Consider the following 14,863-nt stretch of genomic DNA (forward strand, 5'->3'; position numbering starts at 1 on the left):
GATAAAAATTAATCTAACAGCTTTTGCAGCAATGCTTTTGGTGGTTTCTCTTGATTTCATTTTCTGTGGGTACTGCCGTTTGTTCCGCTGCTTGCAATATGTGAAGCATAATTCTCAAAGGTTCACGAGGTTGTAGGGATCCAGTAAGAGATGACTGATTTCTCCCCCCACACACATACACTCCACCCCACACCCACTCACCCACCCACCAGCAAAACATAATGCTGTACTATTTTTGGTAACAGGGAAAGGGCCTCCCTGTGAAAACAGAAAGCAGTGTATTTCTCGGTTACATCACTTTGCAATCTAATGCTGTGTCGTGCTCAGTGGTTTTGTGGTGATGCAAGTCTTTTTTTTTTTTTTTTTCTCTCCCTTCAGCCGGTTGGATTTTCCCCATCTTACAGCACCTCGCAGGTCTCTTCTCTGAGCAGTACGTTGCCTGAGTGAGTGGAAACATACAGATCAGCTGCAGGTTTCTGTCTACAAAAACAGAGTGAAAGAGAAAGAAAAGGGTTGGGAAAGCAGAGAGGAATATTGACCTGGACTTATAGAAAAACATCCAATGGCTGAATAAAGAACCCCTGTTCATGTTTTGGGATATTCTTTCAACTGGCTGGAACGAGAGCGGATCAAAAGAATGGGAAATGCCAGCAGACCCTTTAGAAGAATTGCTTATTTCTTATGCCTTTTATCTGTGCTTTTGCTGACTGAAGGGAAGAAACCAGTGAAGCCAAAATGTCCTGCCTGGTGTACTTGTACCAAAGATAATGCTTTATGTGAAAATGCCAGATCTATTCCTCGCAGCGTTCCGCCTGATGTTATCTCACTGTAAGGGCTGTAAGCATTTGGTTATTTAATTTATGATTTAAAATGAACTAGGATGTGTGGTGTTTTCGGTGCATACGGAAGGATGCTTGCTGCAGGGAGTACCTCCAGCTTTCAAAATCATCAGCTAATGTGTTAAAATTGTGCTGCATCCTTGAATCCTGATTTTTACATCTCTCTCATCGGTCTGTCTGTCTGTGTATGTGCACACATCCCATTTTGTACCTTCTTCTATACTACATGAAACCTGTAACATTCATTTTTTGGGGTTTTGTTTTTTTTTTTTTAACTTACATAAATAAATTTCTCTGTGATGACCAGATCAGTATTATAACCACAGATATATGAGACTACATTAATATAAGGTTGTTTTTTTCTTCTTTCCAGATCCTTTGTGAGATCTGCTTTTACTAAAATCCCAGAAGGGAGTTTTTTGCTCACACCATCTCTGCAGCTCCTGTGAGAAATATTTATATGATACAATTTTTGTTATGAAATGTATATGTATCCATAAATATTATAGAAAGGGTCTCAGTATTAATTTTATAAGAAATAGCAAGAGAAGATTCATTAGATGAAAAAATACAAGACTTTTTAGCAATTTGAAAGATAGTGCATGTTTAATTTTTTTCAAAGTGTATCTACTTAGTATTTTGCAAGGCTATCAGTGCTACTTTGAATGATTACATGCTGAAGCTTTCAGTGACAGAACGTACGCTATCTCTATTATACTTTAATTAACATTACCGTAGGGATTTGAGCATTGCAACAACTATTCTTGTTTCTTTTTTGCCGTCCTGGGGCCTGATTCCAATATAAAGCTGCCCATTTGCAACTCCCATTGACTGTGAGCTCAGAACCCCTCAGATCAGGCCCTTCATTGCAGTGGGACAGGTCCTGAAGTCCCTTTCCATGTAAAATTGCCATTGACTTCTGTGGAAGTTTAGTCACTTCAGTGGGAGTTTTGCCTTCATAGTGCCTGGATTTGACCTTATTTGTTATTTCATGTTCTTTCAAAAAACCCCCAAAAGTAATGAAGATTTTCTTTCAGTTAAAAAAAAATTAGCAGTTATTTCAAAATCAAATACTGCAATGAGGTGTACGCAGAAAGAGAGTATTTTGGGATGTTTAAATATTAGCTGCATTTCTATATAGGATTTTTACAGTCTCACAGGCTTTCCTAGAAATGTGGGCATACGATTATATAATTGCGAGCTATAGAGAGGTAGAGGGGGTGTAACTTGAACTGTTTATAGTGGATGTGCTGCCAGCCTGACACACACCCAGATTTGTCTCAGGAATCTGGCAAGATAGACTCCCCGATATGATCCAAATCAAAACCAAAGGTCTGTCCCAGACTGACTTCCCGTGCACTCTAGATGTGGTCAGAGGTGTAATGTTGATGTGTTGGAGCCCTACAGCTGTTAGATTAAACTGCTGGTGCACCGATAGCTGAAGCCCTGACCCTAGCTGTACTCTGCTACCTCAAGTGGAGCTGATAAGGAGGTGCAGACGTGCTGTACAATTTTGGATACAGGGTAAATAGGTAAATGCAGTTACTATGGAAACCTAAATGCTTTTCCATGGTGCTTTATTCCCAAGAAGCTTTTCCCAGGTGGTCACAGATCACAGAAGGGACACATTTCACATAATTCCTGCAACGGGTCTTTCAAAGGAAAGAAAAAAGAAATAGCAGCATTGGTGGAGCTTGTATCTGAAGAGAGCGAGTAGGACATCATCTCTCTTGGCTACGATACACCACCTACACTTAGCGATCCCGCTGCCAAGGAGGCAGAATTGGGTATGGTGGAGTAGGACCGACACAGTCATCTTGTTTTGAGTTGTTATAGTGCCTGGCACAGTGCGGTCTGGCAAGGGCTTATGGCGTTTTGGTAGTGGTAATAATTTGCATGGTCAGCCGTAGAGCACACATGTTCTAAACTGCTGTTAATAAATGCTGCAACAAAAGCTCTGATCCCAGAAAAGCAGGTTTTGTTCCATTATGGGCTTCAATGAGTGATCTGTTTTCCAGATATGTTTCTAACATGGTAGCTGAGCTGCTTGCCATCTTTGGAAAGTCAGGCTGCTGAGCTAAGGCAGACGACTCCTTAAACACGAGGAGCAGGATTGTATCTGTGGGGCCAATACTCCAGTTTGTATGTGGGAAAGAAAAATTTCCGCCTTTGGCAGAAGATAGTAAGGTAAAGAAGAATATGGAAAACTCAGGTTAATTAAAAATTGCTGTAAATTTTAGCTTTGCATGAATTTAGCTATATTGGTAGGCTTAATTTAGCAGCCTGTATGTTTTTTTATGTAATAGTCTCCAGCATTATGTTTTTAAAGTCCAAGTGTAACTTGGTATCTCCAGTATGCCAGTCACACATTTCTGAGTGCAGAATATATCTGCAGCTATTATTATTTACTACTATTTTTACTGTAGTAGTGGCAGTGGTCTCTGGAAAAACCATGATCTCATTGTGCTAAACACTAGCCTTAAGTCCCAGGACAGGAGAGCTTTTCTTCGATGGTCCTTATGGGTCCCTTTCAACTTGAGATATTCTATGATTCTACGATTCTTGAATAGTATGGATTCATGAAGAGCTCTGTGCTCTTCATGTGACAACAAAAATACAAAGGACCTACACAGTTACAGTGAAGTGCCGGCAGGAGTGTTCCCTATATGTCGAGAAAATCTCCCTGCTCTCATCTCCAGCACTTGTAACTCTGTGTACCAGCAAGATGCTGAGGGTGCCCTTATAAACTGATGACATGAAGGCCCATAGAAAGAAGGGAGGTAATCACGGCACCAGGATCCGTACCTGCTAGCAGCGTTCAGTTCCTGCACAGCAATACAGTCCCTAGCCACAGTGCAGTGTCTTCAGCCTCCATCCCCAGGAGCAGCTAGCTGGTGGGTCACAGATCAAGCATATCTGGTGTTTGAGGTCAGAGAGTGGGAGAAAAGCCACTTTGTGCATCAAATACACACGATACAGCCAATCGGGGGAGGTATGAGATGGGAGGCAATGAACTCACCAAGTGCAAGAGCTATGCTATAAGCCTGGCAAGCTCTAAAATAGCTATACTATTTAAAGAGATACCACCCTGTTCTTTAAATTGCAAGGAGGATAGAGTACAGAAAAAGAACAATTATCCAGTGAAATCATATCAGAAGAGTAAAATTAGTTGCAGGCAGCAGATTTACTAAATTGGTCTTCTGGTTCAGAGATTTTACAAAAATACTTATTTTCTCTAAGAAAGAGAAGTATTCATTGTTTCTAACAAAAAGGAAGTATTTCCTGCTTACATTTTTAGTACATACGTAGGAACATCTTTAAAGTGGAAGAAGCACAGTCTGCAATAGCCAAGTGAGAAAATAAATCAACTGCAATTTATTCTTAATGTAAACTTCAAAATAAGAGATTAAATCATTAAGTGTATTAAGTCATACTTGGAAATCTTGAATTCCTGAATGCCTAAAGATGTCATAGTGTAAATCTGTGTATCCATCAGGTCCAACTGAATAAAATATAGATGTGTATCTAGTATTCCACTGGGGTAAAGTCAAGTTCATCGTACTTGACAATGCCTCACCATATTAAGGGTGTGGCAGTCCAGAGCTGAATTAAAATGGACAAATGCAAACATGGCTGATAAGTATAAATAAAGCTAGGAAAATCAATGCTAGTCCACTTTTAATGCTTACAAAATTACATAAAATTAAATGCATTGCTGGTATTTTTGCTTCTAGATGGATGAAAAATACATGTACACTAAGAGCTATCTCCAGCAGGTATAGTGTGGTCTTAAAAATAGTTCCGATTTGAACACTGACTAAATTAAGAGATTTTCCATTTTTTTCCTCAGTAACTTCTCAGTACCCTCAGGTCAAATATGCTCGCAAGTGTAACTTGGAAGTTAAGGGATTTTCTTGCCTGTCAGTGGTGCAAATCCAACCTGATGTCTGGCTACCCAGCTGGATACTTTCCCTATGTTGTCATCAAAAGTAAGCGTTCTTCAACACAGTTTAGACCTCTGTAGTACTTGAACATTTCATTGTCGTCCAAGTACATTTCCAGGGGCGCTTGTACAATCCCATTGTTTTACTGGCATGATAAACCCACGTTTACATCCCACAGAAGTCAATGGAATTTTATCAGATAGCCCCAGTAGGCAAAGCAATGAGTTCTTGGCTCCTTCCCTTTGCATCAGACTATGGAGCAATATATCAGCCTTACGATCCTGTAGTGCTTGCACAGACAAAGCCATGAAACCAGGCAACGGAAATTTGGCCTACCGTGGCTTGCTGAACTATTTTGTAAAGATGCTAATGACCTAATGGTCTTTTGTTTTGCATCTCTTTACACAGGTTGTTTACATCGAACACTTTTGATGTTATTAGTGATGATGCTTTCATGGGCCTTCCTCATCTAGAATATTTGTGAGTGGACAAAAGTCTATTTCCTGGCATTATTGAATAGAGTGGGTGGGCTTCCAAGTTCCAGGCATTGCTTTGACCAGAATGACTTTACGACCCATTACAGGTTCATAGAGAACAACAGCATTAAGTCAATTTCAAGAAATACTTTCAGAGGACTGAAATCTTTAATTCACCTGTAAGTAAAGTGGTTGAATATATTACTTGGTATATTTAGTATAGTAACTGAGCCACTGTGTTGTTGAATTTCACATTTTGATATATGGCTGTGCACATTTGTTTAAGCAGTATTAATAGTCATTTAATTAGAATGTTAATCTTTGTGTTTCCACCAAAGACTTCCAAACTGGTATGTGTAAAAAGCTGGGACCCAAACAGCTTCCACGTGGTGAATGTTTGGCAGTAGCTCCCTGACTTTCTCTGCTCAGAGCTGAGCATGTAGGAGCAGGGAGAAAGCAGGATGGGTTGGAAAGCTTGGCACTGATGAGGTGAGTCCCAGTTCAGGACTTTGAGAAGAGGAAGGTGGGAGCTCTGGTCAGCACTGGGGTGCCATGGCGGTGAGAGGCTGAGGGGTGGACACGTGCCTCTTCCCAGTACCCCAGTCTGGCACAGATCCAGGTGAATATTACAGTCATTCCTGGGACCGGCCATCACTGTCTGTACCCATGTCCACTGAAAATTCCCACCTGGAATAATTTTAAATAGAAGAGTTGCAACAAGATGCATTTATTACCACTTACCGATCCACTTCTTCCACTTAACTGTAGGGCGTATCAGCCTTTAGACTTCAGCAGGATCAGCTTCAACCCCCGGCACTGCAGCCTGTCCTCTCCTCCACGCAAGCCAGAGTATCCCACAGCCCAGATCTGTCACTTACTGACACCGGGGCCTGCTTAACATTCCTTGGGTTGCTGCTCAGCTGTTTTCAGCTATCCTGGAAACACGGCCGGACCCTTGCCCTCTGACATGCTGCAGCCTCCTCGCTGCATCAGCCGAGAGGGGAAATTAGTCAAAGGCACCCTGGATGCTAATGTGGCTGTTAGGAGCAAGGCTTCCCATGCTCGCACCAGCAGAGACATTGCTCACGCTGTGCTCCGCAGGCGAAACGCACACTGGCAGCAAATACCTCTAACTAACATTTCACTGCAAACACAAGAGCAGCATCCTCATGCTCTGAGCTAGCGAGACAGTTTTTAGACAGGCTTTTGTCTCTTATCTTATATCAAGTTTCTCTTTTAGCGATAATTTTATTTTAGCAACAGATAAATTATTGAAAATACAATATGTACCGTAAGAAAACATAAAAAATAAAAAATTAAAAAAGTAAGAGAAGGAGGCTAAAACATTTGGGTTTTGCCTGACACGGGTTTATACCCAGCTCTGAGCATTTGCATTCTGAAGCGTATATCTTGGGATGTGTGTCATAGGCCGGGGAGTGGATTCTGACCTTTTGGCCTTAACACAATAAACTCCAAGAGGCTTTTGAAACAGGGCCATTTAACTTTTTCTTTCATATATTTTGACACAGGAGAGAAAGCAAAGGTTCCATTTTAAATAGTTAATGCACAAATATGACAGTTGAATTGCAATTAATCACATTCTTCACCACATAGTAAATGTACCATAAAACACTTTACTCTTCCCTTTTTGGTCAGAACAGACAAGACTCACAGCTGGCTGAAACTGAGCCTACATCGTGTAGATGAAGTTACTTACAGAATGGCTCTAGGTCTGAGGAAGAGGAAAGAGAGAGGAGAGGGAAAAAGGTATATAAACAGGCTGTGCACATCCCACAAAAATCCATGTTAGAATTATAGGCGTAACTATAGTATTGTTAAAAAAGGCAGATAATTGGATAAGGATAGTAACTGAGACCTTATCTTCAAAATATTTATGCACATGAATAGCTTGATATTCACAAATGAGTCCAGTACATTATTTATAATATTCATTTACTTATTTAGTAGCTGTTGCTGCCAGTGAGCAAATTGCTTTTCTAACACAGAGGAAGGCACAGTTTCTTCTCCACAGAGCATACAGTCCAAGAGTAACATCTTGTCTTGTCTGTTACGTTGGTTTCTGGGGATTCTTCAGCAGTTTCATAAGAGAAAACATATGCAAAAGATAGAACCACATTTCAGGAGACACTGCGGTTTGCATGTGCTTGCATGCACATTTTTGGGACATAGATTTGTGCATCATGCTGCTATTGCTCATGGAGCTCTATTCATGAAGACAATGAGAAATTTGCAGAAAATAAGTGCAAAGGCAGGTCCATTAACCACAGAATGTGACTAATTTAATCTGCTTGCAGAACCACTCCCCACTCTTTGGGGAAAATTGCACATACACGTTAAGAATAATAATTTGGCACCCCGAGGCTTTTCTCATTTGAGAAACAGGAGAGTACTTGTGTACATAAAATATATTTTAAAAAATCATAGTAAATAAGCATACAAATGAGTTCCATGAAGATAGAGGAGAAGATGAACTTTGTTCTATTTATTCTATTCACTTCCTTTTCACAACATCATTTTTGCAATGCAGCAAGCTATCCAAACATTTGTATTTTTATAATGCAATTAACTTGGATCATTAGTGTGTCCTTATTGTAAAACAGAGCCATCTAGTATTTATTGTTATGCAACACAACTTATTTTCTGCTCAGAGTAGATTTAAGAAAAGAAAAATTAAAGAAAAATAACATTTTTTAAAACTAATTTACTAATTTAATGTCAAAATATCAGGATTGGACAATAATTTCTATGCACAATATATAATTTTGATTGCATTTCTTTCAGACTGTGACCATAAGTCTAACTGCATGTTTGATTCAACCTTTACTCTCATATTATAAACCAAATGCCACATACAGCACCATCTAGGCAAGCCAGTGTTTTCTGATATATAAGTATGCTTTTTAACAGTGGAATATAAAATGCATAGTTTTCATCCAAAAATTGGCAAATGCGTAAACTTCATGTAAATTTTTGTCAGTCATATTCCCATGGCAGGGGTGAGCCACTGCTACTTCCAAGTATATCATCCATTTCAGTTTGCTATATAATAATATATAAAGAATATATAAAGCATTAAACCTGCATCAGCTTGCAAGTCTACTTAGCTTTCTCCATACAAGTTACCTGACTTATAAAAAATTGCTCTTGAGTTTAAATTAAGCGTAAGTGAAGCACACGATACATATACCAGTGATACAATCAGATGTACTTTGAAAGTAGTGAAGTCAGAATGGACTAATGGCATCATCCTGTATTTACTACTCCTGATAAGGCAAACACTTAATTTTAAATGAAGCAGCAGACCTAGTATGTCTGGGCCTGTTCTTGAATTTGAGTATATGCCTAAGTGGCTTTGCTTGGCTAGAGAAATTGTAGTTAATAAATAACTTTTATGTTTACAAGCGAAAATGAAGAGGTTCTAAGTCTTACTAGCTACAGATTCTAACTGGGATCTTAAAGCAGAATGATTTCTTTCCATTTTCATTTCCTCTCATAAGTGATAAATAATTCTGTTAATCAAAAGAGGTGTAAGCTATACCCTTCAACATTATTCTTTTCCTGTCATGCCCTCAGTGACATCTTGGAGAACCCAGACCTTTGGTGGACTCACACAGACGTGTCTGACTGAAATGTAATATATTGCTTGTTCAAAGCCTGCTCACGTTGCCTCATCACTTTTACTAGCTAGAATACTCACTGAATTTAAATGAGTTTTCCCAACATTAGAAATTGGGAATTAACAGCAGTTTTTTGCTGGTCTCATATACACATACTCACACACACGCACATTCCAGGAAAAAAACTCATGCTGATCAGCAATTTCTTGTGCATTACTGCATATTTCCAAAAACTATGAGCTAAAACTAAGTCCAACAGAATGAAACCTAGCATTAAGATTTTCCTTCCAGAAGAGATAGAAGAAAGTGGGGAAATTGCAGTAATATGAACACCATATATTGGTATCTCATAAGGAAGACATCAGTAGATCCCATCACAACTGATTGTTTTAAAATAATGGTGTTGGCAAAACACCAGAGGTGACTGCACTTTTTACCCTGCTAAGTGAAGTATTGTAAATGCTGCAAGGCTGCTGAAGAGTGAGAAAGCAGAAGGAGGCATGGCATTTTAGTGGAAGAAAAAGTCACAAAGTAAAGTAGCTGTTCTTAAAAGCAATCTTTTAGAACTAAGTGCTGGAGAATACCAGGGTTCTTTACCTTAAGAAAAAAAACCCACACAGTATTACACCTTGCAAAAATGTGTAATTTCATGGACTAGCACTGATACTAAGTGTTTTCTTTTACAGGAGTCTCGCAAATAATAATCTCCAATCGCTTCCAAAAGACATATTCAAAGGCTTGGATTCTTTAACAAATGTGTAAGAAAGCAATTAATTAATCTATTAATTATACTAAAAATATAAAGAGAATGTTTTAGAGGATATTCTGAGTAACCATTCAAACTGATAGCCAGTAATGGGATCTTATTACTGGGTAGAAACTACCCGATATGGGTAGGCTTGGTTTTTGTCTACTGTTGTTGACAATTTGCTTTAGTTTTGAATATTCTACCGGTTATGAAGATAAGTAATACTGTTAGTATTCATGTAAGAGAGCTGCATGTTCATTAAGACAGTGAATAAGAAGGAAGTATCCTTAGGGATGCGGGAGAGAGCATGGCTTGAGGGGAAGGTGGAAGATGCTTAATGGAATAACATTTTAATGTGCAAATAATTTCTGGGAAGGCTATCTTTTATCACAAAAGGATGTGTTTTAGTAAGTACCATATCCCATACTAAATCTAATTGCAACGAAACCAAAACATGAACTTGTTTAAATATATAACTTAAAAACCAGTAAAAATACAAAATGTAGATGAACAGATAAATCCTATAGCTGCTTCACTGAAATATGTCCTGCTTACTGCTTACAACACACCACATTTTGGCTCACATGATTTGGGATAATGTCTGCAGAACATCCTTTGCCTGCTCCCTATATTAACAAGGTAGCCTGAATCCATAGTGCAGCGCTGCAGTAGTAAGATGTGGAGATGGTCGGTGTACCTGGTAGTATTACTTGGCATGACTGCTCACGGCCAGGTGGTTACACAGTCTGGTCCTGGCGCTTGCCCATTCCTGTGCATACGATCTCAAATCTGACTGAAGACAGCTGTAAAAGACTTGAACAGAACTCCTTTGCTTGTGTCTCCTAACGCCCTAAGTGAGTATGTCTAAAGGAGATTAGCAAATACCAACTGGCTGACTATCAGGTTACATTAAGTCAGGTTTTGTTATTTAGAATGCTCTTACTGAGAAAGGGTAATCCAAAAGAAACAGCCTCCTGAAATATGGGGCCAACAGTTTGGTAGGCTTATGTGTACCTGTAATCTTGGGGAAATCAACAAAAATTTCCTACTGATCATCAAATTAAGTCCTCCTTCATTACCTTAATATAATTAAATCTGTGTGGGTTCTGGTATGTAGATGTAACTATGGGTCAGGACAAGTTAAGCCAGGAAGGCATCAATTGAGAATAAGCAACAGGGCACATCTTTAAGAAGAGCACAGTTTGTTGTTGTCCTGCAAGAAGGAATACATCAGCTGACTACTTATTTTCAATGCATGATTTATTTGTTGTAGAGATCTTAGAGGCAACGCATTTAGTTGTGACTGCAAACTGAAGTGGTTAGTGGAGTGGCTGGGCAGCACCAATGCAACAGTTGAAGACATTTACTGTGAAAGTCCACCAGAATATAAGAAGCGCAAAATCAATAGCCTCTCTCCGAAAGAATTTGACTGTATTATTACAGGTAGTGTGCTTCAAATTATTTAATCTTGTTAATTTAAAGTCAAAGCTATATATTTTTTTATTCTAGGGTCCATTTTTGCAGGAAGTCTGTATCCTGGATGGAACTTTCACTAACATCAATATGAATTCTGTGCAGGTGTAAGTCTGACATGCAAATCACTTGGGACTGGGGTCTTATATCGCAGCTTCTACTGAGACTTTAATATGCTATATAAGGATTTTGAGAACTGGGACATAAAACAGCACCTCTTTTATTTGAGAAAGACTGAAAAACAAGTTGCAGTGCTCCTTTACCAACACAAAAATTGGACTAGTGATGAAATACTGTGATTTGTAATAAATTGGTATCTGTTAAGTGGATGTTTTTTCAGTACAGTGTGGAAAGTATCTCTGAAATTATCATATGTTGTGTGCACTTTTGCAGAATTTGAAGTTTATCAGTCCCTGCCATACCAATCTCTGTCAGTAGATACTTTCTCATACATGAATGACGAACATGTGGTTATTGCCCAGCCTTTTACCGGAAAATGCATCTTTCTTGAATGGGACCATGTAGAAGTTATGTTCAGGAATTACGACAACATTACAGGTATGAACACTGCTCGTCAAATAACATTACAACAGCTGATCCAAAAAGTGGTGCTAACCTTGTCTTTTACTTTTCTTTTTATAGGTACTTCAACGGTTGTGTGTAAACCTATAGTAATTGAGAGTCAGCTGTATGTCATTGTCGCACAGCTGTTTGGAGGCTCCCACATATATAAAAGAGATATTTTTGCTAATAAGTTTATAAAAATTCAAGATATTGAAATCCTTAAAATCCGAAAACCCAATGACATTGAAACTTTCAGGATTGCTGAAGACTGGTATTTTGTTGTTGCAGACAGTTCAAAGGCTGGTTTCACCACGGTTTACAAATGGAACGGGAATGGATTTTATTCCCATCAGTCTCTGCACGCCTGGTACAGAGATACTGATGTGGAGTATCTTGAAATATCTGGCAAACCACATTTAATTCTGTCAAGTAGTTCCCAAAGACCTGTAATATATCAATGGAACAAAGGAACAAATGAATTTGTTAAGCGTTTTGATATCCAAGATATGGAAGATGCATATGCAGTGAAACATTTCAAAGTGAAAGAGGATGTATACATTTGCTTAACAAGATTTATTGGGGACTCTAAAGTAATGAAGTGGGGTGGTTCAGCATTTCTGGATTTACAAAGGATGCCATCCCGAGGGTCAATGGTATTCCAGCCGCTTCAGATAAGTAATTATCAATATGCCATTCTTGGAAGTGATTATTCTTTCACTCAAGTCTATTATTGGGATGCTGAAAAGGCAAAATTTGTGAAGTTTCAAGAATTAAACGTACAGGCACCAAGATCTTTCATACATGTCTCCATCGATAAACGAGATTTTCTCTTTGCTTCAAGTTTTAAGGGAACTACATTGATTTATAAACATGTCATAGTTGACTTAAGCGCATGACACTCATAATTCTGAGATTACATCAGACTTTCTACCATACGTGGACAAAATGAACTAAATGCATGATGACTCTCTTATCTTACTTCCAAATGAATGCCTTTAAAAGTTGAGATTGCTAGAACAAAGTATTACTAGTATCTTCATCTTTAATTGTCAAGTCTAGTGGTGTTGGAAGTTGCATTTTTTAACAAAAAGAAATTAAATCAACTGTTCTTTGCATCCACAATACGTAAATATGTGTGCAACTGCATCTGTTGCTATAAAGAATATTAAGATGTACTTTTCCATTTATTTATTCACCTGTTTGAAACAACTGCCAAATAAAATGTTTACATTTTGTGTCTTTCACATTCCAAATATTATTTGCAGGTGACAATTTTCATTTGTGTGTACATTATACACATATAAAATAAACCTAGGAAGGCATGTTGCCCAATGCAGTGTTGTACTGCATGGAAGATGCACAATATCGAAGATCAGGTGGGTTTTACACATAGCAACAAGTTCTTGATAAAAAGACAGCATTGAACCCCAATCCTATAAATTATCACCTGGACATATCCTTGCATTTATGTGAAACTTCACTGATTTGAACAGGAGTCCACGCAGAAAAAAAGCGTTCAGTTATATAGATCCAGTTGTAAGATGGGGCTTTGTACTGTGTATAGCTGGAAGTACCTGATTTTCTAAAAATTTACAATGAAATCAACAGAATAAAGGATGATATAAAGGTCTGTCTCCATGCTGAAGCAGCACAGAACAAAGCTCTGGTATAACACTGGGGCTGTTACTGTGCTGAAAGCTAGAGGCACAGCTTATTTTTCAGCTAGCGTCATTTCTATCTCTGAACTGTCACACATCACTTGCATGAATTCTGTGTGTCCCTGTCAAGTCTTTCCACTGTAATTGCAATTATTTAATCTTCAATTAATTTATTCATTATTCTGAATGAAGCTCGTGAATGTGAAGTCGTTTTTCCCACTGTCCTGCAATGAAGTTCAGTAACGGATGCTTCTGAAATTCAAGGAACATTGAACATGTCAGGACAAATTCAGTTGGTGTAGCACATGCAACTCCAGGAAAGCTACCTTTATCTGTTAAATTACTCCAAGTCTGAATTTGGCATGAAAATCTATTACAAACTCAAAGTTAAAATAGTCTTTTGTTTACAATCATCTAGTGCATCACTTGTGAGAAACCTATATTGCTGCTGAAGATCATTTGGTGCAGCTCAGGAAGCGAGCTCAAGTTGATTTTAGACACCTTTGCACTTCACTTGAAGTTATCAAGCCTTGTGCTCCAGTGCCATCTTTAAAATACACACATGAATACTGTGTATGTTTAAGACATTTCTACTATGCACAGACACTGGTTGGCAAATAAGGCTTATCACACTGTGCATGACAGCTAATCACACAAGCTGATTCAGCAAGCTGGCTGCTCCCTGTCCTCACAGAGACCCCCAAAATGGCAGAGCATTATGGTGCTGCTGAGAGCACCTGCAGCAGAAAAATAATCATTAAGAAAAAGGACATATAATGTGTATTTTAAGAAGCCAGTCCTAAACAGTATGCTTCTGTAATAAAGAATAGAATTTTTTTATATTGAAAAGAAAAAAATGCCATGTGAACAATACTACTCTAAGAAGTTAATTTTTTCTGATGCCTTTTCATCCATAACTGCCTATGCTCTGGTCAGTATTTGGCTCAATAACTACCTATTCCCTAAGTATTTACAGTGTGACTAGAAAGATTTTAAACTATGTTTCAGAGTTGAAACCTCAAAATTTTTTCTTAATAAATACATTTCCAAAGATCATCTTGATAAATCATCACTTGCTTGACAAGTTTCCTTTATAAATTTTTAGCCTTTATATGAGCATGGTTTCAAACCCCAGATGGATCCAAATAATCTCTTTTATTATTTCTCAATGTTGCACATCTGTTATTGGCAAGTCTGTCCACCTCTTCTTCACTCCGCCTTGCATGGCAAAGGAATGAAATGGAAAGTCATGAACCAATCTCCAAGGTACCAGCAAGTCATGAAGTGTTTTCTACTTCATCTTGTCTTTTGCTTCGATCTTTTACGTAAGGTCCTATTGAATTATGTGCGCTGATTTTGATCTGATTTCTCCCATTATACTTGCCTACATGGACTCTCTATCAAATTATATAGATAATGGCTATGTATCCTTCTCATTATGGACATATTATGGACATCTGGCTGAGCTTAAGTGGAGTTGGATAACCTTGCTAATCTGCTACCAACATTTATTTACAAACATT

The 14,863-nt window shown here is 38.3% G+C and overlaps 1 protein-coding gene across 1 annotated transcript; it reads left to right on the forward strand.

Moving 5' to 3' along the window:
• The first annotated feature begins 376 nt into the window (after positions 1 to 376).
• LGI1 (leucine-rich, glioma inactivated 1) lies at positions 377 to 12,937 on the forward strand. Its single transcript, XM_010292025.1, has 8 exons — positions 377 to 828; positions 1,213 to 1,284; positions 5,192 to 5,263; positions 5,367 to 5,438; positions 9,584 to 9,655; positions 10,919 to 11,088; positions 11,512 to 11,676; positions 11,761 to 12,937. Exons 1-8 carry the CDS (start codon positions 638 to 640, stop codon positions 12,576 to 12,578), a joined length of 1,632 nt encoding a protein of 543 aa, XP_010290327.1. The 5' UTR covers positions 377 to 637; the 3' UTR covers positions 12,579 to 12,937.
• Positions 12,938 to 14,863: the final 1,926 nt, after the last annotated feature.

The sequence above is a fragment of the Phaethon lepturus genome, unplaced genomic scaffold (assembly GCF_000687285.1).
Source record: "Phaethon lepturus isolate BGI_N335 unplaced genomic scaffold, ASM68728v1 scaffold51687, whole genome shotgun sequence".
NCBI lineage: Eukaryota > Metazoa > Chordata > Aves > Phaethontiformes > Phaethontidae > Phaethon > Phaethon lepturus.

What these genes read in the sequence shown, in the direction of transcription:
- LGI1 (XM_010292025.1), top strand. Translation starts at nt 638, where the DNA reads ATGGGAAATGCCAGCAGACCCTTTAGAAGAATTGCTTATTTCTTATGC. An exon ending in TTGGATTCTTTAACAAATGT is followed by an intron (nt 9,656 to 10,918) that starts GTAAGAAAGCAA and finishes TATTTGTTGTAG; the next exon opens with AGATCTTAGAGGCAACGCAT. An exon ending in ATTTGACTGTATTATTACAG is followed by an intron (nt 11,089 to 11,511) that starts GTAGTGTGCTTC and finishes GCACTTTTGCAG; the next exon opens with AATTTGAAGTTTATCAGTCC.